At 40.7% G+C, this 26,748-nt stretch overlaps 1 protein-coding gene across 1 annotated transcript in view; it reads right to left on the minus strand.

The window, feature by feature from the left end:
* Positions 1-26,748, minus strand: part of ABCC4 (ATP binding cassette subfamily C member 4) — a 252,668-nt gene that overhangs the window by 44,319 nt on the left and 181,601 nt on the right. The window contains exons 21-25 of the mRNA XM_012805020.1: positions 11,774-11,924; positions 4,558-4,677; positions 3,144-3,254; positions 2,082-2,182; positions 631-822 (exon numbers count right to left, since the gene is read on the minus strand). Coding sequence (XP_012660474.1) covers positions 631-822; positions 2,082-2,182; positions 3,144-3,254; positions 4,558-4,677; positions 11,774-11,924 — 675 coding nt within the window. The remainder of the gene's footprint in view (positions 1-630; positions 823-2,081; positions 2,183-3,143; positions 3,255-4,557; positions 4,678-11,773; positions 11,925-26,748) is intronic.

The following is a 26,748-nucleotide window of genomic DNA, read 5'->3' on the forward strand; positions in this document are numbered from 1 at the left end:
ATAAATGGTCTGCAGTGGAAGGGTAGGTGAACAAAAGGGAAGTGTAGGTTAAAGTCAGACAAGAAAGACTAAGTGACTAAGTAACTGGCCAAGGGGTGGAGGAGGAGAAGGGCTAGAATGGGAGCTGCTGCAGTGCAGAAGAGAAAGACTTGGGAAATACAATGAAGAAAGGGCTGATCTAACTAGACATGGCAGGGTTAGGGACAAGGAGCCAGGACGGACCTCTAGAGCATGCCATGAATAGCTGTCAGAGGCAGTATTGGGGGTCAGGACAAATTCTACCCCTGGACTCCAGGGGACACTAACCACCAGCTCACAGCATGAATAAAGAAATTATGGCACCTTCAGGGCGGTGCTTGTGGTTCAAAGGAGTAAGATGCCAGCCTTATATGCCAGAGGTGGCGGGTTCAAACCCAGCCCTGGCCAAAAACCACAAAACGAAAAAAGAAATTATGGCACCCACATTTCACGATCATTAGCCAAGACAGATTTACTTACATTGTCACTAATCTAATTTGCATCCACAGAAGAACAGAAAATCCCCTTGATGTGCTTACAAGGAAGCAGACAAGCAGATATGGTCCTGAATTGTAGCTGAAATTTTAAAGAGGCAAGATGGTTGAAACGAACCTTTTCCCGTGATTTGATGAGTGCTGTCAGGTGCTTGAGTACCACAGGCCCATCTAAACTGTACATGAAGTTGACATTGTCAAAGATGATCATTCCTTCATGGGGCCAGGACGCAGGCGGGCGTTTCTGGGTTTCCCAAGGGGCTTCTTTTTCAAGATTTGTATATTCAATCACCCTTTCCACAGAAATCATCTAAAAGAGATAAGGCGCCCACACAGGTTAGGAATGGAAGGTCTCGTTTACGAATGTTAAGAGACTGCCAATGAAATGGTCCCCTTTTATGCCCAGCTGGTTAAGAAAAACTCAGGTCTTTAGACCCCGAAGGACAGGAGGAGAAGACTGCTGAAGACTTTAACTTATTTGTCACTGTATTACACCCTCACATCTCACATACGGCTACTTCTCTCAACATTACATTAAAACGAAAAGCATTACAGAAATGAATGCTTAGATTTTATTTATCCACTTTTCATATCTGAATAAAAGGCAATGACTTTGTAAAAGAAAGACATACTTTTGCTATAGAAAGCCACCTGCTATATACACCAGTTAATTTGGGGCTGGGTGCGGTAGCTCACACTATAATCCCAGCCCGCTGGGAGGCTGAGGCAAGAGGATCTCTTAAGCTCAGGACTTTGAGAACAGCCTCAGCATAGAGATTCCATCTCCACTAAAAACAGAAAAATAAGCCTAGTGTGGTGGCCAGTGTCTGTAGTCCCAGCTCCTTGAGAGGCTGAGTCAAGAGGATCACTTGAGCTCAGGAGTCTGAGGTTGCTGTGAGCTGTGATGATCACACTGTACTTGGGGTGATAGAATGAGACTCTGTCTCAAATAAACAAATATATTAACCGGAGGGTCAGCAAACCTTACTATAACCTTCTGCTCCATGAGAAGAGAAAAATACAAAGATTTCAGTTTCACGTTGTTCTCCCTTTACAAATATTTAAAATGCTGATGACGCCCCCTCCACAGCCATACCCTGATGCCCATGACTGGAACACTCCAAAATGGGGCTTGTCCTATCAGGTCAGCCTCCCACCTTCCGTTCACTGGTAGAGAGCTTGTTTACTAATTAAACAAACAACCTCGAAATACGGAATTCCACTTTTATCAGGAATGAGGAAATACCCATTAAGAAACAAAAATAAAAAGCCTCTAAGAAATTAGCTTATGTCCTCTCTAGAATTTCCGAACCTCCCTCCTACAGAGACATTTATTACATTTGAGGACAGCTTGTGAGGAATATGAAACCTGCTGACATAGCACACATAAGGCTGAGAAGATGTATACATTTTATGTTACGTTAACTTTAAACAGATGGAGGAAGGATCTGGAAAAAACGTTAGCTACGATGTAAAAATAACAGTTTAATATTTTACATAAGAACTGCTTTTATGCCATTTAGTAGCAGAGAGACTTGAAAGGGTTGAGAACCTTAAGATAAACGTTACCATATTCTCAAGTTCAGCGCTTTGTCTAACGCCCCACTGGAACATCCCCATGAGGGTGAGGGCATAGGACAACACCAAGCCGACCTGCCCAGCATCCAAAGCTAAAGGAGGTGGAAGAAAGAAAAAATGTCAGCCTCATCCTGAGCCTGAGCCTGCTCCCTCTGACACACGACCCAGAGGGTCCCACCGTAACGATTAAACACTTTGCATAGAACGAGAGTAACAGTTATACTTTTACTTTCTGTTGGTTTAAATCGTGATGCAATGAAAAAATAGCAATTGTAAATTCAAAAAGATTACTGAGCTTATGAATGCCAACAAGATAAATGTACACTTACAAAAAGAGTATAACATACATGAAGACTAATGTCATTATTCAAGACAATCGTCATTATGGTTTCAAAGACCGTGATGTAATTCCACACTCTATATCCAACGCAACCACAGTTGGAAACCACTAAAAACAAGGCACTAGGTCCTAAGGGCCAATTATTTTTAAGATTAAAATGCCCCTCTCATTGTTCCATCATTAAATATGGTAAGTCCGTGTTATTACCATGGAAGAGTCAGGGATGGGGAATTCATGCCCCGCCCACCAGCACCTGCTTGTCTGGTACCCGGTGGTGGTAATGGTAATGCCCTTTCCTGCTAAGACTCTTTCTGAACCTAATGCACAAGGTAACTACAACCAACAGATCTAAGTGATCCAAAAGGTAAAACTTGAAGCCCTAAGCTAGACAAAATACTTAACGTAATAGCAAACAATTCCCAGCCACTACCAGAAATGCTCAGAATATCATTTGAGCAAGTTCAATCCACTCAGAGAAAGATGAAATAAACTCAGCAAGACCCAAATGACTCCTTTAAATGCGTCACACTGCTGAATCACACCCAACCTGAAAAACAATAAATGCTCAAATACGCTGCAGTAGAACCAAAAAGTATATTCATGTAATATCAGACAAAGTAGCTAGAGGTGAGTGAATTTAATAACTGTGAACATAGCTACAGTCTATGTGTGGTGTGATCACACCACACACAGTTATTCACATCTGTACTTACTTTTTGCCAGAAGCAGACACCCAAAGGCAACAGCGATCACAAAAATGGTACAGATGGCATCCAAACGCACGGCGAACCATCGGGACGTTGTCAGAAATAAGAACCAAGCCTCTGAATTTGTGAACCATAATAAGCAAGATGAACAAATACAAAAACCACATTAACTGCACTGAATATAAGGGAGTGTTCTACTCTGTTGACCTAAAGATTTTCATACAGAGTAGGGCAGTGAAGTTGCACACCCAAGCACACCGCAGATTCCAGAGAGCTGAGAGATACAAGGTGATGCATGGCACACAGAGGACAGTACCGTACTCTGAGAAAAGATGCATTCAATATTCAACACAGAGGCTATGAACAGAAACAGGATCATGGTAAATAACAGAGAAACGCTCTCATAAGCGCATCTCTTAAAGGTCCTGGGCATTAATGTGAAGTTCACCCACTCACAGAGCTGACTGTTCCCGATTCTCCAACTGCAAAGAGTTTAGCTTCCAATTTACTTTCAGCTCCTTCCATCCACACTAGAGGGCCCAGCACACAGAAGATATTGCTTAGGGGCGATATCTAAAAACTACCACACTAAAAGGATCTGCATGTGATTTTGCAAGTGTCATGTCATCACCAAAATACAATAAATACTGAATTAAAAAGATGGGCCAGAGTTTTAGATTTAGAGAAAATTCCCAAGTTTCAAAAGGGAAAAAACCTACACTAGTGCCAAGAATAATTGTCGTCAAGTGGGTGGCAGATATGATCATTGGGGTGCTCATTTCCTCTGTATGCTCCAAAGTAATGATTTTCAACTGTATAAAAAAAAAACAACAACTGGTGTTTCCACAGCCCAGTGGTGTGCTGTAAGAGGCTCACAGGTGTGCAGTGAAAAATTTTAAAGATCAGTAATTAAATTGTGTTTGAAAGAAGTTCAAAGCACAATAAATATATTCCTTTTTTAACTCTTTGGATCAACATAAGTTTGCTGCAAAAGTTTAACTTAAGAGCTTCAAATGTTCTATGAGATAAAAAAGAATGAAAAACACTGCTCTAAAGCAAGGCTCAGCAAACATAGCCAATGGGCTGTCACCTGCTATTATAAATAAAGTTTTATTAAAACACAACCCTGGCCATTTGCTGGTGTGTTATCTATGCCCCCTTTGGTGCTATGACAGCAAAGGTGACTAGTTGTAACACAGAGGACATTGCACACAAAGGCTAAAACAGGTACCAGATGACATTCTGCAAAAAAAGTTTGCTGACTCCCTGTCCGGAAGAGACCGAAAGCCACAGGGGGCAGGGATGGCAGGACCACACAAGCTACTCAGTAGGAAGGAGGCAGGACCACACGAGCCGCTCAGCAGGAAGGAGGCAGGAGAGCACAGGTCCTGGCCTATGAAAGCATGTGCAGAAATGGTACCTGAGTGTAAATCCTGATGTGCATCAAACAGCTCCTGAAACCGCTCTTCAGCTTTGTATGCGCGAATGGTCCAGAGCCCCTGGAGAGAAGACGATAAGTGGGAAAACACCGGACTCCGTGCTGTAGAAGGAGACAGACAAGAGAGAAAACAAAGCGAGCTCAGCGAGGCTGGGTGCAGGGAAACCGGCCTTCCAGCTCTGCAGTCACACTTCCTGCCATGGCTCCCTGGGGCTTTCATTTTGAGAAAAATGTTCCCAGGGGCCTGCGGGGGACCTTGACTGTCTAACCTCAAACTCTTCATCAAACCACATTGCACTTTTAGGAGCTAGAAATGAAAGTCTCTGTTTGATCTTTGTCGAAATTCAGATCTAGTTATCATTCTTTTTTTTTTTTGAGACAGAGCCTCAAGCTGTCCCCCTGGGTAGAGTGCCATGGCATCACAGCTCACAGCAACCTCCAACTCCTAGGCTCAAGTGAGTCTCCTGCCTCTGCCTCCCAAGTAGCTGGGACCACAGGCACCCGTACAACGCCTGGCTATTTTTTTTGGTTGCAGCCATCATTGTTGTTTGGCAGGCCCAGGCTGGATTCAAACCTGCCACCTTAGGTGTATGTGGCTAATGCCTTAGCCACTAGAGCCACAGGCGCCGAGCCTATACTTTTTTTGATGACTGATCCTTCAAGGTCCTCCCCTCCATATTCTTACCTGAAATCTTAGGACACAAATTCCTCAATGATTTCTAGCCAGTAGCATTTTAAAAAATAATTGTTAGAGCACTCACCATGAATTATAATTAGCCATTCATGTATCTGTCCCCATCTTAGATGATCAATTCCTAAGGGGCTGGGATGCAGCCATTACAGCCTAGTAACTAGAATAGTACCTGGCACAGGCAGTGCTCAGTAAGCGAGCTGAACGGACAAGTGGTCACCTCCCCTGCATCCAAGGAACTCTTGTGTGCACAATTGGGCAAGAAGTCCCATAAGGTCACCTTCACCTGCCATGGTGCTGCTTTTGTGCTCACAGGACCTGCCCAGTCAAGACACCTTTGAATGGTCCAGACTTCAGCTCCACAAACCAACAGACATTTTTATAACTGCCTTGCTGAAAACTTGTCCTGACGTCTGGAGGGGACTGTGGCACATGCCATTAACCTTTACAGAACATCACTGTGGCATCAGTGGCTTCAATGACTTCATAGAATTCAGAAAGCTCTTTAATGTAACTTCGTTTTGGCTGACGCCTGGTGTCCCACACTTGGTCATTTGTTTTGAGCACACTGTTTTAGGACCACCGGGGCGTATAGCCCTCTTGTGGATCAGGGGGGAGTCCAGGGCAGGGACGGGCCCCTGAGGTGTCAGTCTCCACCATGACAGGGGGTGTCCCAGGGCAGGACCAGAGAGGGAGCATTGACCCAGCACATCATCTAACATTCTGATCCAGGCGAGTAACTGGGGATGTGAGTAGGAAATACTGATGGATCTCTCTGTGTGACTCCCAGAGGAGACTGATTAGTAAACCACAGGGTGTTTGGGAGAAGGGAAGTTTATCTTATATGAGGCTGCTTAAGTTTGATAAAGTAACAGAGGGGAATGAAAAGGCCAGGGGGAAACCTCCTACTTATTACTGGGGTGAGCTCCTCGGTCCAGCCCCTGAGAGTGACACTGGCTCAGTGCGGATGTGCTCACTGTGCACCCAGGCCCTGCACATGTTCACGGGCACTGGAGTGCCGGGGAACAGCCTCGTCATACCCAGTACCGCAAACAAGGAGAAAGCCGGCAGCCACGCATGAGACCCTGGGCTTCCAGGAAGGTGGGAAGCCTGGGGTGAGGAACAAGGCTGGGCTGTCGGCCCACTGACCGTCTCCCCTCCTGGGGGCTCTTCTCTGAGTAGGATGTCTGACCTGGGACACTAACTCTATCCTGTGACACTGCTTTAAGAAATAGGACCTTCCCTGAGCGCAAACTCACCACCAAGCCACAACCTGACATTTCCCTCGTATCTAATCAGCCACTCTAGGGTGGCTCTGCCTGCCCGGCTGCATGCTGGTGGTCTTCCTGCGGCACCCACACCACCCTCTCTCTGCAGTGTACTCAATAACGGTTTCTTTTTTTTTTTTTTAAGACAGAGTCTCAGTTTCTTGCCCTAGTAGAGTCAGCAACCCTCAACTCTTGGGCTCAAGTGATTCTCTTGAAGGAGGCGCCCACCACAACACCTGGCTATTTTAAGAGATGGGGGTCTTCTCTAGCTCAGGCTGGTCTTGAACTTCTGAGCTCAGGTAATCTGCCCACCTTGGCCTCCCAGAGTGTTAGGATTACAGGCGTGAGCCACCGCACCTGGCCTCAGTAATGGTTTCTTACTAGTTACTTTAGCTTTGACTTTGCAGTTCTGAGATGGCAGGAACACAGTGAGAGGCCTGAGCTCATCCTCCAAACAAGAAAGGCTGGGAGCTCTGCACAGGCCTTTAATTCACACACCACATCAGACACTCCACGCTGCTCTGGACTTGGAAATAGCGTGCTTCCAGGGATAACCCCAGAAAACTCCAGGCCCCATCACCTGCACCAAGAAAGTCAGCTCCAAACAGCTCTGGAAACTTACTAGAACTATGTTCTCACTCCCAACAGGGCAGTTTCATGCCATAAACAGTTTCAATACAGACAATGCAACTACGAAAGGAGATGTGAGGATCACCAGGCAGAGTTCTTGAAGGAAATTCTACAGCTTGGCTATTGTCACTTGTTTTCCTTATCAGGAGACTCAAGTCGCCACTGTTATCTCTGGCTAAGTTTCAGGGCAGGGTCAGCTTGAAAAGTTAGGTGTCATCCCAGCCCTGAACACCAGGGAAGAATCTGAAGCCCAACTCCCTTACTTTAACTCATACTTGAGTTACCAAGGTACAACAGGAAGAGGTACCTGTAAAAAAATTATCCCATCTCTTTCACATCCCACTTAGGGCTGAATGGGATATGGGTGGGGTGAGCTGGGGGTCCACAAAGACAACTGCTGAGTCCCCAAGGAGGGCACACACAAAGGCTCCTGCTTCTGCGGCCTCTTCCCTAGACTCACCGGGCTACCTGGAAGGAGACCCAGATGACACGGATCATTAGCTGCCAACTCCTGATGGACATGACCTGCCACTTCCCAAGACCCACAGCTGAGTTGACGTGCGGGTGAGGACTGTGAGACGCGCTGTACACACCTTCCCTGGGAAGAAGCAGGGTGTGAAGTGGCCTGGGAGCTGAGAGTCTAGCTTAGGTATCACTGATGCTACCTGAAACCCACTGATGATTATTATGCTATTAACTCTCCCGTGTTCCAGGCACTGGTGCCTTTGTTAGTCTTCTTTGGGTCAAAGTTCTAGTGCCCATTCCAACCCTTGTCTCAGGCAGCCCTCACAAAACCCCACATGACAGGTACTATTATATCTGACAGGGGAAAACAGCATTGAAGCTTTTTTTTTTTTTGGAGACAGAGTCTTACTCTATTGCCCTGGGTAGAGTGCTGTGGCATCACAGCTCACAGCAACCTCAAACTCTTAGGCTCAAGAGATCCTTCTCCCTCAGCCTCCCAGACAACTAGCAAAGGTCTCGCTCTTGCTCAGGCTGGTCTCCAAGTTGTGACCTCAGGCAATCCACCCACCAAACCTTCCAGAGGGCTAGAATTACAGGTGTGAGCCACCACACCCAGCCTAGTACTGAGGTATTTAGAATACTGCCCAAGATTAAGGAGATTAACCTGAGTAAATGGCAGAGTCTGTCTTATTCCCAAGGCTGTGATTTTAGTGTGAACAGCATTATGTTGGAGGGAGACTAACTGAAGTTAAAGACTCTCCTGGATCAACTAAAGTTAAAGACTCTCCTGGATCACTGAGTCTCTCCACACTTTGTACCCCATTTTTAGAAAATTGCAAAATCTTACATAGCTAACATCCAACAGCCTCCCCTATTCCTATAGCTCTTATTAAGCACTTAAGATGAACAGAGATTGTAGGCATCTGGCATGAGCAGACTCGAGGGTCTAAAGTCTGAATACACATGATATGTGGGTTCATACTGCCTAGGCCAGACACCTGTGGCTAGTGATGGCTAGTGGCTCACAGCATCTTCACAGACAGAACTTGGATACAGCTTCACAATTCAGGCATTGTGAAATGAATGAAGATGTGAATGAATGAATGAAACACCAGACCAGGTTTCTATGTCTGATTGTTGCTATGTTCACTGCTGCAAAAATTTTTTAAAAATTATCATCAACTACCAATTGGTTAAGATTTCTTTTTTTTTTTTTTTTTGAGACAGAGCCTCAAGCTGTCCCCCTGGGTAGAGTGCCATGGCGTTACAGCTCACAGCAACCTCCAACTCCTGGGCTCAAGCGAGTCTCTTGCCTCCGCCTCCCAAGTAGCTGGGACCACAGGCGCCCACCACAACGCCCGGCTATTTTTTGGTTGCAGCCGTCATTGTTGTTTGGTGGGTCCGGGCTGGGGATTCGAACCCGCCACCTTAGGTGTACGTGGCTGGCGCCTTAGCCAGTTGAGCTATAGGCGCCGAGCCGAAAGACAATTTTTCCATGGACAAGGGGAGGGTGAGGGGTGAAGAGGGGGACAGTTTTGATATGAGTCTACAAGTAATTGGTTTATTATAGTCTCTGCAGTCAAACATCTCTGCTAGTGATAACCTGCATTCACAAGCACTGCCCAGTGCTAGCCTCAGCTCCACCTCAGATCGGCAGGCATGAGATTCTCACAGTGAACGCACAACCTACACCCCGCATGTGTACACTTTACAGTAGGGTTCCTGCTCTTGTGAGAATCCAATGCTGCTGCTGATCTGACGAAAGCGGGGCTCAGGCAGCGATGTGAGTGATGAGGAGCAGCTGTAAACACAGACAAAGCTCTGCCTGCCCCTCAGCTGCTCCCCTGCTGCTGGGTGGCCCCGTTCCTAACAGGCAGTGAACTAGTACTGGTCTGCAGCCCAGGGTTGGGGACCACAGATTTAAGGTATAAACATACCACCCAGAAGGATACAACAGAGTTCTAATTAACTGGCCACCTGGGGACACAGAAAGGGTAATATCCATGTTGAAGTTGTTGTTATAGCAACCAGGGTGCAGGAAAACCAACATGTTCCACAGAAACACGACAAAGTTCTCAGAATTTCCAAGTCAAAATGTTTTCGGGGGGTGTGGTGGCTCACACCTGTAATCCCAGCACTTTGGGAGGCCAAGGCAGGTGGATAGCTTGAGCTCATGAGTTCAAGACCAGTCTGAGCAAAAGCAAGACCCTGTCTCTACTAAAAACAGAAAAACTGAGGGAAGAGTATCGCTTGAGCCCACAAGTTGGAGGGTGCTGTGAGTTATGATGCCACAGTACTCTACCCAGGCAACAGCTTGAGACTGTCTCAAAAAACAAAAAGAAAATGTTCTCAAGCTTTAGGGTATGTGCTAGGATTCAAGAGAGGAACTCTTACACCGCTTCTGGAAAAAAGCCTTAAAGCACGGGAAGTGGCCCTTTCACACACAAAAATCTACACCAATGCACTCCTTCTGGACCCTTCCTTGAAAGCACCCTCCTTTCCAAAATGACTGCTGAATTTCATGAGTAATCCTGAATGATAAAATGTCTGTTGACTTGTCTACATAGGAAACAGGCGGGGGCCAACACAACACATGAAGAAAGGTTTCCCAGCAACCCTGATCATGAATGGTCCACCTTCCCTGTAACCTGTCAGGCCAGCAGAGGGGACCTTGCTCTTTCCCCTTCCTGCTGGAACACCTCACAAACCAAGCCTAACGGAAGTTTAGTTAGCTCCCATGAGGACTGGAAAAATTTTTGATAGCGTTTCTGAAACTGCCACCACTCTCCTTTATGTAGACACTTACACGAAACACCTCTTCAGAGCATATTGTTGGAAAAGAAACAAATACATGCCACAGCAATAAACTTATTTCCCACACAGTAGATACTGACAGAACCAGGACTAAAAACCAGTAGATACTGACAGAACCACGGGACTAAATATGATTCATTTTATGGCTTGGCTTCCACAAACCTGGGCCGGCATTCATTTGTAGTAATTGTCCACAATAAGTTTTCTGATACAAATATCTTCCTTCTTTACTTTTTGGATCTTGTCCGTCTGTTTTTTTTTTTTTAATTTAAATAACAATTCTACTCTACTTATGATTTTTTTGTTTCGGTAATAATATGTTAATGTAGGCTTCATAATGAGATGAACTGTAGATAAGTTCAACCCCTGTGATTACAGATGGAATAGAGTGATTAATCATAAAATGCTTTCCCCATTATCCAGAAACTAGGAAGTCAAATAGGGTAACAGACTAAATGCATTGCAAACTCATCTCTCTCTGAAGAAGATGAACCGCCTGTGGGGTGGAGGGTGACCTCAGAGTGTAAAATTCCACCAAGTACCACTGATAGATAATAAAGGGGAGTAGATAACAACAACCTTTCCTATTCAAAACATTTAATGACTGCAATTAATTAGCCATTTTTTGAGTGTGCCAAAGTAATATATTTTCCAAATACTGTAGAACCTCTATAAGTTAAGTTGACTACCCAAGAGGCCATAACAAACTGGTCACCATACAGAGGTGGTTAACATAAGGAGCTAGGCCTGCTGGACTGATATGCACAGGTGGTGCATGTCCAGTCTATGAAAATTAGGTCAACTTGAGGAGGTGGTTGATGTACGGAGGTGGTCAGCTATGGAGGTTCTTTTGTACGTTTATTCTGAAATAAGTGTACTTCTGACCCTTCGTTTCTTTTCTGTAAACAGTTTTTCCTTTTCTAGCCTTCAAGAAAAGTAAACTATCTCGATCATTTCCCTGTAGTTCCAATATAATATTCTATTTCTCTGAAAAACGCCTGTCAAGTGACTGCTTTGCATAAAGAAGGAAGTCATGAACAAAACAGAACGGTCCACATCTCCCCAGTGCTCATATTCTCATGCAATACGATTATCCTTCACGCGCCCTTCACTCCTCCCCAGCTCTAAACTGCAAAGTTACACCTGGCATGCCACCAGCTTCCCTGGCCCTAGGGGCCACACTGACTCATGGGAGCCAAAATATTCAATTAGCTACTATCAGAGACATTTTGGAAGATAGAGTCTGCAGAATTTCAGGAGGATCTCTCTAACGATGGCATGAACAGAAGCAAGCTGGCATTGCTACCAACCCAAGAATCTCCATACTCACTTGCAGATTCCAGGCGTTTGACATCTCTTGATGTTTCTAAGAAATACTGCCGAAGAAAAATGAAAGCGATGCCGAGAGGAACCAAAGGTATCGCCATCCAAGGAATCACGGCCACAGCCACAGCAATCACACCAACCATCTGAAGAAATATCTGAAAGAGCAAAAGTGGACACAGGACCTCCTCATCAAGAATTCTTTCCAAAAATACCTTAATAAGTTGTTTTGTTAGAATTATGCTGTCTTCCTTGAAAGACATTGAATAGCAAGGAGTGCTTTTCCATCTGAAGAAAGAACCAAAGTGGTTCTGAAGATATTTATCACACGTCTGCCATGTACAAACACTACGATAAGTAGTGGACTTACGTATCCCTCTCTATGAGGAAAAACACCATAAAATGATCTATGGCTTCCAGTGATATGAATGCAACTTAAGTTGGTGTCAACCTGCTGTGAAAGCACAGTGCTCACTTCCTGAAAAAAGAAGGAATGGTAGGACCATCTGGATTTATACGATGTGATCCAAGGACCCCATGTTTACAATGACTTCAGTGGAAAGCACAGACTTCTATGAAGATAAAAGGCAGGAACGTATAAACAATTATTAGGGGGTTTTAAGAAGGACTTATGACATCATTTCACGGGCTGGTTAAACAGACTAAGAGAAAGAGCAGCATACATAATCACTGGCTGGTGGAATGACAGGTAGCTTCCCGGGGGGGACACAGGCCATTCGGTGTTCTCTGTGGCATTAACACCTTCCCCTCAGCCCAGTGCTCTGCCCACTGGCCTCTTCCACGAGATGACCAGGCCCAGATTCCTAGCAAATTAGGGAATAAACAGCCTGTTCAGGTCAAAAAGGAGAGGTGATTATCAAAAAGGTCTTCAAATTATTGCAAATAGATCATACTGACATGTTAAAAGAATTAGTGTTTGAATTTTTAAAGTTTCATAAAAAGTCTAAGCCTAGAAAGCAAAATAACTTAGAAAAAGGAGCTAAATTTAACTTTAATCAATATATAAAACATCAGGACAAAAAATAGGGTTGAATACTGTACATGTTTAACATCTATATTTGAATGTTGGTAAAAACAAAAATTATTCTAGAATTATCTAATAATATCATAATCCAATATGATGAATTTGAACATATTGTTTTCACAAATGTAGTTTTAAATAGGACTTGTTTGCCTGTTTGGATTTAATGGCCAAACGTACAGACCTATAGAAATTTTTTGCCATCTACTCACAATTTTCTTTAGACCTAATTCTGTGAAATTCTCTTCCTGCTTGTCTTTGTGAACTTTCTGCCAAAGAGTATGTTTTCTATAAACAGCAATAAAAATGTATTTTAATTTTATGGCAATTAATATGCCATCCCTACTTTAGACTGACTCCATTCCTAACTTGAACCCTCTCTCTCCCTCATCTTTGTACTAGGCAGAAAGTGAAATATGTATTTAATCATGAGCCCACTTACTCAGATGGTACTTTTATTATTTGTTTATGGTATTAAAACATAACATCAGAATCATTAAGATTGCTGCTAACCCCTTGGAGGAACTGGCAAGTTTTTAATTCTGATGTTAGTCAGACTCTTAGGAATTATGTTCCAGGTTTTGATAAGTACAAATCATCCAGATTGCTTTAAACTATTATTGACTTTGCAAAAGAGATGTCTTAAGAACAAGAAACAAAATAGGATTCTTGTCCTGGCAAGAAAGCACAAGATTATCTTCTGATTAAAAGAAGACAAAAATTGATGCCTAGGTTTTGATAAGTAAGCTATTTACTGATGTGGGTGTAGAAGAGATTCCTCTACCTATTTATTCTGGAAACACATGAGATAAAAAAAATTACCTTGAAATAAAATGACTATCATAACAGATTGTGCTGCCGGTTAATACAGGATCCTCGTGGAGGCATTAACATTCCTAACAGACTATGACTATAAAAACCTCTCAAAGTATTAAGAAATAAAGTAGTAATATATATCAATCCTTCTCATTACCTTTAATTATATGATGGAATTAACTGAAGCTAATGGCAAATATGGAAGGCTCTTCTGTGTAAGCTCCTAAGCCTTCATACTCACAGCATCAGCACTTATTTCCCAGATGCAAGTTGCACCCTAACATGACCCCTTGCAAGACTCAAGGAAGTCAGAGGTCAAGTCTGGATTCCAGGCCTATTGTCTTCGTAAGACCCACCTCAGGAGATCTCTCCTTCATCACCTGTTTCCTTTGACCTCACCCAACTCACTTAACTGTTGAATTAGAAGTGTATAGTGTTGGTGTTAATTTATTTGTATGAGGACTTCTACACCCAAGTTCTCTAAGTTCAAGATTTCCCAACTTTGTTCTTTCCTTGTACACTAATTAGTCCTTTGAGCCCTCTTTTGAATGATGTGATCTTCTCACGTGCACACCAGCTCTGGTACCTACGTTATCCTTCAGTTAGCAATTAAACCTGCATCACAGGCAGCTAACTGCACTGAAGAGTAAACAGTGTGGGTTACAACCTGGTTAGAAGACAATAGGAAGCATCAGGGGAGAGTGGTACACCACTTCCTTCCCCTGCAGTCAGAACACCTCATTGAGAAACAGCTTCCTTTCCGCCCCTTCTCAGTGTTGTGGAGTATGGGCTCTGAGGTGGCAAGGCCCCCTGGGGAGACGTTCAAGGAATGACCCCCAACTGCTTCTCCTCCTTGAACAAAACATTCTTTTGTCCTCTACCAGAAGTCATGTAGCCCCTGCATACTTTCCCTTCAATTTTTTGCCAGAACGCACAGTAGCTTTTCTTCCCTAAAGTTAATCTTTATTCCACTCACTAGATTCACGTCAATTTCCCTCTAGTAAGCAACTTTGTTTAAATAACTGACCTTGTTTAGATACTATGTAATAAAGCTGTTTTCATGGTTCAGTGCTAGCTCCAGTCCTCCTGATCCCATCATTGTTTCTTGGGTGTTTTATTTCCACACTCCCCACCATTCCCACTCTGGTTTGTTCCCATCTGCACTGGCTTGTGAAAAGTGTTAATCCTTATCATGAAATTCAGGCCTGGAGTCCATGTATATACTAGTTATAAAACAGTAGTATAATATATAATACTTATAAAAGCCTTAAAAATGAAGGCACATAAAGGTGGAAATGGGGGTTGCGAAAAGGCATCCTGTGAAAACCTTAACCAAAAGAAAGGTGGACTGTCTGTCTCTACTACTATGAATATGGAAGCTCTAACTTAGGAAGGATTCCTAGAGATAAAAGAAACATTTTATAAGAATAATGAAAAAAGATAGAGACTTTACATCTTTTACATTTACTTGGATGGAGCTGAAATACATTGTTCTTAGTAAAGTATTTCAAGAATATAAATATAAATATCCAATGTACTCCATACTAATATGAAATCAATATAGAAACAATTACAAGTTCCTAAGAACAATAAAACACTATTGTAGTCCAGTTTTAGGGTAGAGGGAAGTGGGGGGAAGGGGGAGGACGTATGGCAGGAGGAGGGAGGGCATGAGGCAGGATGTCACCTAATGTGTACATTGTGAGGGTGTAAGGTACACCCCCTGGTTGAGAGGCTCGTCTACAAATGGAACTTGATGCTAGAAGTGAGAACAATGTAACCTAAATATTGTACCCTCATATTAATTTCAATAAAGTTTAAAAACAGAATAATGGTTCACATTATCCAGAAGATATGAATAAAAAATAAATTTTGATATAACTAAAAACATGAGTCCTAAATGTATGAAGGAAAGGTTGACAGATTTTAGGAATAAACAGAAAAATCTAAAATCAAAGTGAGAATTTTAACTCACTTATGTAAATGACTGGTAGAAAGCAAGATTAGTAAGTATGACCCAGTGGCTGCAACCATATACATGATTAACTGTAAAATAAATTCTCTTCAAGTGCATATACACTAGATCATGTCAGGAATAAATATTAGACAAAAGTAGATAATAATGAAATAAAAAAACTAACTTAAAGGAGAAAAATCAATGAATCCAAAGTTTGCTTCTTTGAAAATGTTAATGAAATTAATAAATTCCTATCAAGACTACTTAGGAGAAAAAGAGAGGAAAAAATACAATTATCACGAATTACCAGGTGATGACACAGGGGTACTGGAGACATTAACAAGAGGCTGCAGGAGAGTATCAGTCACTGTCTCTAAAGAGTCATAATTTCAAATTATTAAATCTGAGAAGTATAAAAATTTTACAAAGGATATAATAAACATTGTGCCAATATATTTAAGTTTCATCATGCACATTTCTTGAAAAATGACACAGGAAAATGACATAAGAAGAAACAGAAATCTGAATAGTTACACACCCACTTAAGAATCTGAAATCATAAATCAAAAATTTCTCACAGAACAAAACTTTAGGCCTAAGTGGCTTTACAAGATGAGTTTGCAAAAACATTTTACCAAGCTTTTCTGGAGAATGCAAACACAGCAATGTCCTGATTTGAAAACCAAAGAAAGTTAAATCATAAACCAAACTATTTGAAGAAGACTAAGTAACATACCAGTAAACTGATCCTAACAATATAAAAAAAGGCAATACTTCATAAACAGTATTTCAAAAGTACAAGGCTGATTTACAACCTCACAATTAATAAATCAATGTTAGAGATCACATTAACATAATAAAGGAGAAATAATAACATGGTCATTTCAATAGTTGCTGAAAAAGCATTTGATAAAATTCAATGATCACTGATAACTTTTAAAATTATTCTTAGGAAGAGAAGAAAATACAGACATTTCCTTAATCTGACAGAGGGCATGTGTGAAGAAAAGTCTACTGTAAACCTTATATTTAATGCTGATACAGTGAAAATTTTCCTTCTGGGTCTGGCTGAAAAATGACAATGTTTGCTACCACTAACTCTATTTTTTAAAAAGTACAAGCAACTCTGGTGAGAAAGAGAAATAAAGCAATAAAAAAAAAATGAAAGTACAATGAATGGAGTGGAAAAAAACATAAAGCTTATAATTCATAGATACGATGTTCATGCATGCAAATAATCTGAAGAGATGTATACATTAAGAAAATAAAAATTTTTAACAGGGATACTATACAAAGTAAACACACCAAATGCTAATGTATTTTTATATCTTTTTATTTTTAATTTTGCTTTCAAATGGCTTTCAATCATCTTAATTTGAAGTTTTATTTTTAATTTTCTTTTTTTTTCTTTTCTTTATTTTGTTATTGAGACAGAGTGTCACTTTGCAGCCCTCGGAAGAGTGCTGTGGAATCATAGCTCACAGCAACCTCCAACTCTTGGGCTTAAGTGATTCTCTTGCCTCAGCCTCCCAAGTAGCTGGGACTACAAGTGCCCGCCACAATGCCTGGCTCTTTTTCTTTTTTTTGTAGAAACAGGGTCTCACTCTGGCTCAGGCTGGTCTCAGAGTTCAGGGCAATCTAACTACCTCAACCTCCCAGAGTGCTAGGATTATAGGCATGAGCCACCACTCTCGGCCTTTGTATCTTAACAAACCACGTCAAAGTGAAATTTTTAAAAACATGCTGTCTACAATAACATCAAGAAATACCAAATGCCTAGGACATACCTAATGAATAATATGTCAACCCCTCTTATAGAAAATTATAAATATTATTGAAAAGATTTAAAGACCTATAAGAATAAAAGAAATAGCATATTATAATGGAAGACTCAATAGTGACAAGTGATCTATAGATTCAATATAATCTCAACACAAACTCAAGTATGTCTGTAGAAACTGACAAGAAAAATTGACATGGAAAATACAAAGGGCCAAGACTTACACTCTTAGAAGTCAAGACATATCATAAGTCTATAATAATTACTGTACAGCACAATATTAGCACTAGAATAGACTAATTCCGGGAACAGAAAGGAGTCCACAAATACATCCTGCTTCAAGAATTGCTTAAACTGTGACCACAGAGATACTATGACATGGGGGGGGACCATACGTAAATTAATAAATAAATAATAAATATTGGTTCAATGGAATATACATATGAAAAATGAATGCTTTACTTGGTATAACAACCTAATAATAATGATGACTAATCATCAGAACCAATGGATGGAAAAGACAATAACATGATATATTTACTGTGCTAGAAAAAATAAAACCTAGAAATCTTGTTTCTGTTGGAAAATAAAGACATGCTCAGATGGACCAAAGCTAAAGGAATTTGTTTCCAGCAGACCAGCCTGAAAAAAAGTTCTCCAGGCTGAAGGAAAATGGTACCAGATGGAAGCCCAGACTTCAAAAAGAAACAAAAAGCACTGGAAAGGATAAATGTGTGGATAAATATAAAACACAATTTTTTATAATATATATGCACACACATGTATACATATGTATGTATTTCAACTTCTTTAAAAGTTGTTTTGTATTGATTGTTTAAAGCAAACCAAGAGCAAAATATTGTGATGGGGGTGCTGAGCATGATGACTAAAGAGAAACGTCTAGCGATCAACTCTACACAAACACCAAATTCAACAAATTTCCATTCAAGCAAGCTCCTTCAGAAGAATCAAAATTCAAGTAAGCAGTCATACTACCTGGTTTTAATATCAAGGAAAGAAGACAGAAAAGACAATCTTGCATTGCCTACCCCAGTCCTACTCCATCCCCTGGCATCCCCAGTGGAGAGAGAATCTGTGTGTCCAGGGTAGGGAGAGTGAAGTAATTGTGGGACTTTGTATTGAAACTCAGGGACACCCTGGCACAGAACACAGTACAGGGCAGACTTCTTCCAGTGCTAAAGTAGAGAGCATTCAGACCAGCCGGCCCTGAGAGAATCCTCCCCCTGGAATTGAGGTGTAGCTAGCCCCACTGGCTAATAAAAAGCACCCCAGGGCCCGGACTAAATTTGTAAGACAGTCAAGGCATAAGGGCTGCAATCCTTGGGCAATTCCTGTGGCTGTGCCGGCTCAGTGGAACCAGCACTGTGGACAGAGGGCGTGAGTGGCCCAGTGAACAAGCCAGTGCCTGTGAACTCTCCCTTCTAACTCTCGGTAGTAAGTACAGTTCAGGGAGTCTACCTTCACTTGGGGAAAGGAAAGGGAAAAGTTAGGAGAACCTCATTTTAGAACTTGGGTACCAGCTCAGCCACAGTGAAATAAAATACCACGCAGACTCCTGACACCCCTCCTGAGTCCAGGCCTTACATTCTAGAAAGCATATCATGGTGCCCTGAAGGGAAGGACCCAGTCTTGACAGAAGTTACCACTAAGGAGCCATTAGGTTTTGAATAAACATCAGAGGTAGCCAGGCCACAGTAATGATGGCTTTGGCTGAGACTGGGCCAGCTTCAGGTGTGACCCAGAACTGGGGCCATGAAGAAGTGCCCATGTCACTCCTCTCCCAATTCCAGCAGCCTAGAGAAATTAAACAAAGAGATTAAAATGATGAAAAATAATAATTAGGCAGAAATTCTGCAAATTAAGAACTCACTTGACAAACTCAGAATTCCAAGTCTCTCAAAACAGCAGAATTGACTAAGCAGAAGAAATACTTTGTGGGCTTAAAGACAGGCTTTTTGAAAAAATACAGTCAGAAAATAAAAAAGAATAAAGAAGAATGAAACACACCTACAAGATTTGGAAAATAGCGACAAAGGGGTAATTCTAAAGATATTGGCTTTAGATTGAGGGGGGAAGATATAGAGACAGACAGACTGAGGCGATAACAGAGAACTTTCCAAACCTAGAGAAAGACATCAATATTCAGGTACAAGAAGATCATAGAACACCAAGTAGATTTAACTCAAACAAGACTACATCAAGGCATTTAATAATTAATCTCCTAAAGGTCACAGAAAAAGCAGAGGTCTTAAGGAAAGAACGAAGATTAAAATAACATATAAAAGACTCCTATATATCTGGCAGCAGACTTCTTAATGGAAATGTTACTGGCCAGAAGGGAGTGGCATAATATGCTAAAACTGCCTAAGGATAAAAACCTTAACCCTAGAACACTATATCCTGCAAAAACGTCCTTCAAACTGAAGAAAAAACAAAGACTTTCCCAGACAAACAAAAGCCAAGGGAGTAGCTATATTTCCATCAGATGAAATAATAGATTTCAAGACAAAAACTACAAAAAGAGACAAAGAAGATCACTATATAATGATAAAGGGGACAATTAAGCAAGAAGATGTAACAATTCTAAATATATATGCCCTCACTAGTGGAACACCCAGATATACAAAAGCAAATATTATGATAGCTAAAAAGTGAGATTGACCTGAATACAATAATCATGGTCTACCTTCAGCATTGGAAAGATTATCCACACAGAAAACCTATAAAGAAACATTATGTACTTAATCTGTGCCATAGACCAAATGGTCCTCATAGATACTGATCATTTCATTCAACAACTGCAGAATATACATACTTAAGTATTGTAATTGGAGACTTAAATCCAACCAGATAATTACATTAAATATACACGGATTAAATGTTCCAAATCAAATGGCAGAGATTGTCAGATGAGATTTAAAAAAAAAAAAAAAAAGAGGCTCGGCGCCTGTGGCTCAAGCGGCTAAGGTGCCAGCCACATACACCTAAGGTGGCGGGTTCGAATCCCCAGCCCGGGCCCGCCAAACAACAATGATGGCTGCAACCAAAAAATGGCCGGGCGTTGTGGCGGGCGCCTGTGGTCCCAGCTACTTGGGAGGCTGAGGCAGGAGAGTCGCTGAGCCCAGGAGTTGGAGGTTGCTGTGAGCTGTGATGCCATGGCACTCTGCCTAGGGGGATAGCTTGAGGCTCCGTCTCAAAAAAAAAAAAAAGACCCAATTAGATATATAGTGAAAGTAAAAAGGTGGGAAAAGATATACCATACAAAACACTATAAAGATGTCAGTATAGCTATATTAATGTCAACCAAAGTATACTTAAAGACAAATTGCTATACAGGGATATTTTATATTGATAAAAGGTCAATTCATTGAGAAGACATAGCAATGCTAAACATAAAAGAGCTTTAAAATAGATAATGAAAATAATGGCACATCTAAAGAGAAAAACAGAGAAATTGCTAGTCACAGTGGAGATTTTAACACCCCTCAGTCAGTAACCTATCAAACAGTAGATAGAAATTCAGTAAAAACACTAAAGATCTCAACCACTTGACCAGACACTTTCAGGACACTATACTCAACATCTACAGAATGAATATTCTTTTCTTTCCAGTGCATGGGGGACCTTTCCTCAGGTAGAATGACTGCTAGACTCTATGAAGAAGTCTTACTAATTTCATAAGAGAGAGGAAATCTTATGGAATATTTTCTCTGACTACAACCCCATTAATTAGAAATCGTAACATTAACTTTTTAAGGAAATACTCAAATCTTTGAGAAAGAAGACACATACTCCTTAGTAACTCATTACTAAAAAAGTTACATTAAAAAGTCAACTCAAAAAGTATCCTTAACTGAATATGTCTATAATGAAAACAACATATAAAGACCTATAGATGCCACTAAAGAATATTTAAAGGAAAATTTACAGCCTTGAGTGCCTATATTAGGGAAAAAAATGAAAACCAATAATGCAACATTCAATCTTAAAAAGTCAGAAAAGGGAAAATCAGAACAAGTTTAAAAAACAATAAATATAAGACTAAAGTTTAAAACTTAGAAAACCTACAGAGAAAAATCAACAAAAGCAAACGTGAGTTCATTGAAAAAAAATCAAAATTGAAAAACTCCTAGTTAAATTCATTGGGAGGGGATAAATTACATTATCAGTGTCAGAAATAAGAGAATAAATTTTATTGTAGATCAGAGAGACATATTAAATAGATAAATATGAGCCTATGAACAATTTTATGCCAAAAAACCTCTTTAGTAAAGACTAAATAAATTTACTGAAAACCACAATATATAAAAACAGAAAGAGAAAATCCAATTGTCCCATATGTATAAAAAAAAAATAAATGTATAATAGAAAGTCTTCCCATTAAGGAAATTCCAGGCCAAATAGTTTCATAGGTCAATTCTATGAATCATGGAAATAATAAAGAGAGGAGGGGGTTAGTGCTAGAGAAGCAGAACTATTACAAGATAAATATTTAGAGACTTATTGCAAGAAATTAGCTTATGTGATTTGGGGGGCAGGTGAGGCAATTCATCACCCAAAGGGCAGGGTGAAAATCTCCAGCAGAAACTGAATCCATTATCCATCCACAGGCAAAATTCTTTTTTCCACCTGAAAGATCTTAAGGAATTTTGATGGACTAAAGCAGGCTCACTTTACGGAAAATCAGCTGATAATGAACAAAATCCCTTCAAAGCAACACCTAGATTAGTGTTTCAGTAACTTGGAACTGTGGCCTACTCAAGCTGGCATATAAAATTGACCATGATGCTTTGCAACTCTGATATCAAACACCGACGAAATCTTGCAAGTAAAGCAAATTATAGACTAATATCCTTCATGAGCAAAAGGTACAAAATACTTGACATAATATCAACAGTCAAAGTTAATAACACACAATTAAAAGGTGCACTATCCGGACTAAGCAGAGTTTACTCCAGAAATATAAGGCTAAGTGAACCTGCAAACATTAACCAGTGTCAACTTTTTCAATCAAAAAACTGATACCTACTGACAATTAACATCCTTCTCAATGGGAAAATAGAGAGTAAAGCAGGCGTCCTCAAACTACGGCCATGGGCCACATGCTGCCTGCCCAGGACATTTATCCAGCCTGCCGGGTGTTTTTGCCACTGCTGCCTGTCCTTTTAAACTATAGTCCGGCCTGCCAATGGTCTGAGGGACAGTGAAGAAGTTTGAGGACCCCTGGAAAGGTCTCATCGTTTCTATCCAACATCATATTGGAAGTGCTAGCCACAGCAGTAAGTTAAGAAAACAAAGTAAAAGTGAAAAATCTCTTGGAAAGAGAGAAGTAAAACTGTTATTCTTTGCAGCAGACCTGACTGTATATGTAAAAATTCTATGGAGTTAAAAAAAAAAAGAAAAGAAAAAAACTCCAGAAAATGTAAAGTGAATTCAGCAAGTGCAAAGACACAATGTCAATATACTTAAATTATATTTCTACACACTACCAGCAAACAATTGGAAAACACCAAAACCAATCCCATGAAAATAATCAGAAACATGAAATATGAAGGAATAAATTTAACCAAAGGAGTGCAAGATGCCTAAATGAAAAATTTCTGAAACAAGGAGAGAAATACATATACCCTGTTGACAACTGAAAGTTTCAATACTGTTAAGATTCACAGACCACCCAAATCAATCTATAGCTAAAAAGATCTATTAATCAAAATTCCAGCAAGGATTAAAAAAAACATTAACAAACATACACCCAACTTATGACCCATCCATTCTATTCCTAAATATTTTATTGAAGAGGAATAAAAACATATGTAGAATACACATAAACACTTGTACAAGAAAGTTCATTGCTAAAAACTGGCAAACACTCAAATATCTATCCACCAGATAAATACACAGTAAATTGTGGTGGCATCTTCATACAATGGAATATCACTCAGAAGAAGAGAGAAAAAAGAAAAAGAAAGAACCCCTAAAACATATGCGGAACCAAAAAAACATCGTGTTGAGCAAAAAGAATCCAGCCACTGATAAATTACTGCTTCCACTTATGTGTAATGCAAGAATGGGAAAACTAATCTATGTTGACAGAAATCTGAAAGCAGTATCAGGGTTTGGAAACTGACTACAGAGGGGTGGGGGAGACTTTTAGGGGTGATGAAAATGCTTTACATCTTGTCTGGGGTGGAAGTTAAAGGAATGTGTACAAATTAAAAACTAAAACTCAAATATTACAAAGGTCTATTTTATTTGTAGGTAACCTAAATCTCAACAAAATATTGACAGGATAAGAAAAAAAATTGAGACACTATAACTTCGATCCTATCCCTTGGGTCATTTTCCGGCAGGTGCTGGGCGGTGTTTCTGTACACAGCTGTAGTACCAAGAGGCTACTTCTTTTTTTCTTTTCTTTTCTTTCTTTTTTTTTTTTTTTTTGAGACAGAGTCTCAAGCTATAGCCCTGAGTAGAGAGAGTGCCATCCAAGAAGCTACTTCCTTGGATACATTGAGTGTGGAGTGGAAGGGAGAATCAATCGTGAGGGCAAATGGTAACCAGGCGCTGGCACTTTGCCGTGATGCTTATGCTGTACTATCTATTTCATTAATAGATGTAAGTGACAATAAGAAAATGCTAAATAAATGAACCCAAAAAGAAAGGGCCACAAGAAACGTGAACTTGTAAGCTGGAGACAACCACAGAACAGTATAGCTCACGATCACCATGTTCCACATCAGAATTAGATATCCACATATAAAATAACAGGTCTAAGATTTTAATAAAACTGAGGCAAGTTCTCCAATGTAACACTTTCTGGTTCATTGTGCCAAGAAAATTTATTAGGTATGGAGACAAAATTGAATGGTACCAAGAATAGCACATGGAGAATCTAAAAGATTCTCCAAAGGTCCTTATGTAAGTAAACATGGAGGGATTTTCCTCTCCCTAAGAACTGTCCCTTTTATCATTCCTAAGGCTACAAGATGACAAGGAGAGAAAGCCCTGTGAATAGCCACTATTGTTCTGCACTGGACGTGACGCACTAATGCCAGAATGTAAAGTTCTACGCTCTGCAGAATACCGCCATGCTAGATAAAATTGAGATCCTTCCATTTTTTTTCGTTCAGTCTTAATTAGCTTCTTGGAAAAAGGCAAACATTATCATTGGAGCACACATGCTGGGACAAATTGGAAACACGGGTTGCCAGCCTGGGAAGCCTGGGAGGCTCCCCGGTGATTAACTGTCACCATGTTGATGGTGACGGTGCTGCTTTCTACGTGTGCTAACTCTCACAATGGAAGAATCCCAACCATCTCATCTGGCACTAAAAAAAAGAAAGGCTAGGAATTGTAGGAGTAGGCCTGTGTAAATCCTATCATCCTGATCTCAGAAATCTGAGGGGTGAGCGTTGGTAAATATTCCCAGTAACTCCCATCATCAGCTCTCCTGTCCATTAACAAGGAAATCCACTTTATCTTGGCAGTTGGCATCCATCATTATCTCTGGGGCTGGCATATTCACAGACTAGTCCATCCTTGTAAATGCACTGACTAAAACTCTTTTGTTGACTTTGAAAGCATGAAAACACTGTGATTCAGTTAAAATGGATGAGTTTACTTTGAAAGAGTCAGTGAAACAGAGATCTTTCAAGATGAGGGCAAGGAGACCTAACTAACAACCTCTTTTGTCCAGTGGGGACTGGAGGGTGGGAGTGGGGGAAGGGGGCGAACAAACCGTAGAAATCTCAAAATGACAAAGTCATTGTTCGGTGTGCTTTCTACACACTTTCCCTGACATCTCTACACAATGAAATGCAAGGGTCAGTGGTACTGAGACAAGGCAAGGCAGTTCCACTCTTTTGCTTCTATAAAAGCGAGTGACCCAACCTATTCTGCAGAGTCTTAGGGCGGCTTTGTTCTCCACATCCAGATGCAGCAGCGTCTTCTCCCTCCCCCCAGCCCGTCCCCCAGCCCAGCCCTGGAAGGAGCGACTGAAGACACCTCCTTCACATTTTCCTTTTCTTGGGCATTTCACTTCATAAAGCTGCAGTCAGTGTGTTTTGTGTGTGGGGAGGAGGCACTGACACATTCAGTGGTGGTCTCAAGTAGCCTCAGGATTAGCCCTTTGTGTTCCATGAAAGGATATGAAAAGTCAGTTATTTAAGCTCAGTCAAGCTGCTGAATTTGGGGGGAGGTGAGGGGTGAGGGGAGAAGGGGTGGGTAGGGAAGAAAGGTTTTGCAATTCAGTTTGCCTCAATAAATCACAGCATTTTGCTGAGAGCAGCTATGTGCAAGTTTGCATCCTTAGAGCAGTCCCAAATTAAAAATAAAATGAAATAAATAATTAAAATGTCTAAATCCAATCTCTGCATCTCACCTTCATTTGTTTTGCTAGTACAAAGATTTCTTAGAAGTGACGATTTGAACTACAAGAATCCTAGATGATTGATGTTATCGGAGAACAAGGAAGTTTCAAAACTAGGATGGAAGTTGTACTAATATGAAATATTCAGTGTTCATTGATACTGTGAAAACAATTGATTTGGATACTGTGATTCCAAATGGGAAAATCTCCATTAAAAATCTTCAAGGACAACAAACCCAGAATCTGGAATACAAACTAAAGCGGTGACATTTATGGGCTCACCTTAGTACAATATCATGTCATTGTCAGAATGTTTCTGATATTTAAAAATATAATATTTTTAAAACACCTACCTGTTGTTTAGTGTTTATGGTATGCTTACATATAATTTGGAATTTTGTTGAAATGACTTCATTTTATCCTCCAGGCACCCTTAGGAGGTAAGTATGATTTTCTCCATTTTTACAAATGTAGAGTGTCTGACTTTTTTAGGACTGTACATGAAAGGTCCAGGATTAAACTTAAAAAGCAGAGTTCCAAGGCTTTCCACTCCACCCTACCACTACATTTTATAGTTATTTACTTATAAATAATATCCAGTCACATATAACCACACTTGTAGCACCACACTCAAAACTTCATGCCATTAAATCATTAAATAATGATGCTTCTTCTAAATAACAAAGAACAATGGCAACAGCAATGTTCAGGACTCTTAAATCCCCAGGTAGAATCACACTAAATAGATGAGATGAATTAATTTTTTTTCTGCTACCGTCCTCTTTTTTTATTGGAATGCATAACAGCTTCAAATTTTCCAAAAACTAAGAAGCCCAAGTGCCCATCGATCCACGAATGGATCAACAAACTGTGGTATATGTATGCCATGGAATACTATGCAGCCATTAAGAAAGATGGAGACTTTACGTCCTTCATGTTCACATGGATGGAGCTGGAGAATGTTCTTCTGAGTTAAGTATCACAAGAATGGAGGAAAAAGT

Source organism: Otolemur garnettii, unplaced genomic scaffold (assembly GCF_000181295.1).
Source record: "Otolemur garnettii isolate 467f Iridium unplaced genomic scaffold, OtoGar3 scaffold00034, whole genome shotgun sequence".
NCBI lineage: Eukaryota > Metazoa > Chordata > Mammalia > Primates > Galagidae > Otolemur > Otolemur garnettii.